Source organism: Etheostoma cragini, chromosome 6 (assembly GCF_013103735.1).
Source record: "Etheostoma cragini isolate CJK2018 chromosome 6, CSU_Ecrag_1.0, whole genome shotgun sequence".
In the NCBI taxonomy this organism is placed as follows: Eukaryota; Metazoa; Chordata; class Actinopteri; order Perciformes; family Percidae; genus Etheostoma; species Etheostoma cragini.
The window spans coordinates 11,976,748-11,981,368 of NC_048412.1; the positions used below are offsets into that span (position 1 = coordinate 11,976,748).

At 36.8% G+C, this 4,621-nt stretch overlaps 1 protein-coding gene across 1 annotated transcript in view; it reads right to left on the reverse strand.

The window, feature by feature from the left end:
* Positions 1-4,287, reverse strand: part of LOC117945799 (fucolectin-4-like) — a 6,300-nt gene extending 2,013 nt beyond the window's left edge. The window contains exons 1-5 of the mRNA XM_034873499.1: positions 4,166-4,287; positions 3,775-3,795; positions 919-983; positions 303-591; positions 6-101 (exon numbers count right to left, since the gene is read on the reverse strand). Of these exons, the coding sequence (XP_034729390.1) occupies positions 6-101; positions 303-591; positions 919-982 (449 nt within the window). The 5' untranslated portion in view covers position 983; positions 3,775-3,795; positions 4,166-4,287. The remainder of the gene's footprint in view (positions 1-5; positions 102-302; positions 592-918; positions 984-3,774; positions 3,796-4,165) is intronic.
* Positions 4,288-4,621: the final 334 nt, after the last annotated feature.

The following is a 4,621-nucleotide window of genomic DNA, read 5'->3' on the forward strand; positions in this document are numbered from 1 at the left end:
CTTGTCTTCCAGGAATCACAATGTTTACATAACGACCTTCCATTCCATTACACGTGAAGGTGTCGGAGCTCCCAGCTGCGATAGACGAGATAACAGCACATCTGACAAACAATAAAATAAAACAGTAATATGAGTCAAACTGGTTTACTCAAAAAAGACCACACGTAAATCTTACCAATGATCAGGCTATTTCTGTGGAAAATCTGGCTTTATGTTAGGGAGTTATTTAGATATTCAGTGCAATAATTTACACGACCAATGTTAAATGTTCAAATCTAATTTAAGACAGACAGTGCTGTTACCTGGGATTACCGTTGCCATGGTCATTGAGGGAATTACCAATGCGGATCTCAGCACCATTGAGTCTTTCAGGGCAACAATCTTTTCTATTGGTGATGGTGACAGTGTTGATTTTATATGTCTTCAGGAGGTCCAGTCTCCACCATGGTTTTACATCGTTTTGTGTGTGGGTGCAGGAATCCTGTCCATAAAGGCTAGCACGATTTCCATCAATGGCCCTTTCAGCGACGCCATTCCACCCCAGGGAGGACTGAATCACGTTTCCACCTTTAGCAATATTAGGTCCTGGGTCTGTGAAAAATGTACAATATGTTTTATTAAAATATATATGGAAGGCACAAACATGTTATACGTGTTGATCAAACCATTTTGCCACCAAAGAAAAGGTAGTTAGCATACAGTAATTGATAGACCTTTGAATTTGACTGTTTGCTCAAAGTCATCAATTAGACACATTATATGGTACAAATTACCAGTTGGGGCAGTGGTTATTCATTGAATATGATAATTGAAGATAGATAGATGGGCACACAAATTAACTTTCCATTATTTACTAAAATGTGAATTCATTGGGGAAATATCAATAATTTGATTCAACCAATTAAAGAAAAATCTCACCAAAATGGCCATTTGTCTGTTTTAGTACAGCCAACAAGACAAAGACCACAGTTGAAGTCATCATCCTGTGGAGGACATTAACACTTATAAAATGTTATTGAACATTAAATAAAATACCCAAGCATTAATGTTGTTAAACACTCACACATAAATACATGCAGTACGCCAATTAAATATGTTGAGCAGCACCACTGCATCAACTGTCTGTTGTTCGCTGCATTTTATGATCTCTCTCAGGGAAGCATAAGTGTTCATGACAACTTCTACATATTTACTTTGAATTCATTTCACTATGTGGATCAGAATGTACAGAGGTTATACATTTTTAGTTGTATTTAACCATAGACTGTTAATATCAATGGGCAAATCATCCAGTATGGCTAAAACCGCAAATGATTCTGATTCTGAATGTGGAAGTGCCTTAAACCTGCCTTCTATCTTAATCCAGCAGGTTACAACATGTGTGGTTGCAAAAGGAGGTTGGTTTCGGTAGAAGTCAATGATAAAGTGACCCACTTCTCACTTGATTTTTTAACTCAGTAAACATTTTCATAATGAGTTTATGGTCTCAGTCACTAGGTTTAAGTCTTCTGCAACACAGTATGATGATCATTTATTGAACAATGATCTAAATAAAGCAGGGGGTGTTTTAGGGTGTGGCTACGATGTGATTGACAGTTTGTAGCTTGTCTTATACATAATATAACTATGGGAAAAAGATATATTTAAAAGATAACAAAGCTAAATATCATCTCAAATGGTGTAGGCTAGCTTTCAGCAGCAGTTGCATCCAGATTGCCAGTAAAGTGTGTAACGTAGAGTGTAAGCAGCGTTGACAACTCTCAGCTAACGTCACAGTCAGACACCGCCCAATGTAACAAACATAGTGGCCGCACAGTACACAAGGCTAGGCGCATTTTACTAATGTGCTGGCAAAGTAACAATGAAATGCTGCAATACTGACTTTAGACCAGGTTTTTGCTTGTCAATGGCGCAATGACCTTCTGCTTAAGACAAGATAGCAATACGCGATACAATTCACCTGAACACACCTCCCTGTAAGACCAGCCCATGGGCCCAGGTGCATTTGCTATTTAAACTACGAGGGCACTCCGTTGGTCTTAAAATAGCAAAGACACTAGCGTTGGGCTTTGCGCTGCGCTGCGCCGGGTTTAAGATAGGGCCCTGAGTTTTTAACACACTCTCACTCACACACACAAACACACATGCATAGGCTTATTTATTTCTAATAGTCTATCACCCACATACTGTACATGTCTATATATAATAGGGTAAAACACTACAAATGTATGTATGAAAAGAACTATACAAATATAAAGGCTAGGCATACATTGTATGCACACAAACGTACTCTATCGACTCTACATCAAATCATTAAAATTAGTCTTCATTCCAGAATCTTTTCTGAATTGATAAGGAGTGTGTATTGCGTGACTTACAGTGGATGATGTCATTGCTAGAGCAGCGAGCCCTAAAAAAATCCTCTTAGTCCCTTCTCTATAACTTGCTCTCACGCTCACACTTTTTACTTGTCATACATGATTTATATTTTACAATGTAGTTATTGTTGTCTAGTTTTAGCCAATGTGCTTATGTAAGATGTAGGACTTATAGTTTTTGAATTATCTTCCTCAGAGCGACAAGACAAACGCAGACTATTTTGAAACTGTGATTTCTGATTTGTTTTTTGTTTTTTTCTATACAAATTGTATAGCAATAAGTTTTGCAAAGCTTCTGGTGCTCACGATGATGGGATTTTACTTATGCCACCTAGCAGGTGATATCGTCGCTAGCTGATTACAGAGATCAAAGTGATCTCCGCCCCCACTGATTAATAAGCATGACAAAGCATTTTTGCCAGACAGTCACTTTCATTTATTGTAGTGCACAGGTGTGTTGTAATTAACTTGGTTACTCGATGACTGCATCAGAGTGTATCACACAGCGTGGCACAAACATTGTCTGACACAAAGCACGAAGAGCTCATATATTCTACAAAAATGCCACAACAAAACTGAAAGTGCATGCCAGTTAAACCACCAATGCTTACGTTTTACAGAGCATCAGCTTTTTTTTGTTTTAATACAGCCAGAACTCAAGCTGCAACCTATGTACACTGTGTTGTTGTGGAGATAGGTCTGACAATGCGATACACAGATGGCCCCCCCGTTATGCACCTCTCACACCAATGAACAAGGTTTCACTGGGTGGTCTGATCAAGGTTCAACCCTCCTTTTGGAAATTCAAACCAAGCCAGTCAAAATGGGTATATATTAAATAAAGACGAAATCCCTCACAAAACACAAGCCATTAAAGGGGCCGTTGAGCAATTTTTTAAAGACGACATTGACAACTAATCTGCTGAAAACTGATTAAAAACTTTATTGAGGATGGGTCTATGTGTTGTAATTTTACTGAGTTATGAGTTATGAGCTTGTGTTAAATTTTGTCAAGAGGTAGGGAGTGGGTTTGGGCAGAAAATGGCGGTTCGGTTCAGAGCAGATTAGATAACCAGAGTTATTTCTACCACATGTTGTGAATATTAAATAATTACGGTACTTAAAGTTAAAGTTATGTTTGTCTGTATGCTATTGAATGTATGCAAAATAGAAATATGCATAAGCATACTGTACATAGGAATGTACTGAAAATGATGTCTACTGCCGACAATTTAACACTGACTTTCAAGGTTTCTTTTCGTTTGTTTCTTTGGTTATTGCAGTTTAAGTTTTATTTTAAATACATTGAATCCCATGTTTTCTGAAACAATCTCTATCCCTTTTAGAAAATATTTCAGACAGAACATTTAACTAATACATTTTGGATCTAACTTACCCTTATATCAGGATAGGATATCTGTCCTGATCCAAACATCAATGTCCCGATTATGAATAAAGATTCATGAAAAAGAAAAAAGAGACATGATCACAATGATAAAATGCATATTCACATTAGTCATGTTGTATTCATGTTATTTTACGGTACAGCACTTATTTGTACTCTTCCTGCTGAATTGTGTAAAGCTGAATCTTCTGGAAGCTTAACCCTAGCTCTGATGCATATTATCATTTTAATATATCATTTTCACACATATATGATATTACCTTGTCATTTCCAACCTGCAATGTAAAGTGGTATTTGATATAGTTTACTTTCTACAGTTACATATGTAAAATCTTAAGTTAGTACAGAATAAAATTGATCAGTAAATCTACTAACCACCTACCTGGAAGCTATCGCGGTTCCTGGAAGCAGTTGTTATTTGCATGCGTGCGTTGAGAGCAATTCCTTTTTATAATTTTTTTGCAGAGCATGATTGATAACTGTTTATTTAACTTCAACCCTGGTCAAATAACAAGTGTTGTTTTTGTATCTTATTCATCTTCATGTCTTACAATAGGGCACACCCTGCCTGTTCAAATAATGGCTCAAATTTTAGCCAACCCTTTACTGATATTAATGTGTTGGAAATAAGTAATAACATAATTCCTCTTTCCTGTAATCTCCAACCTCTGATCTGCTATTCAATACCTATCTTAGTGTTTCTGTTTAAACCCCTCTTCCTTGCATTATATTCTCTATGATATGTGTTTGTGTGTTTGTGTGTGTAAATATGTACGTGGGTTTGTGTGTGTGTATTGCGGTAGGTGTGTATATATATATATATATATGTGGGTTTGTG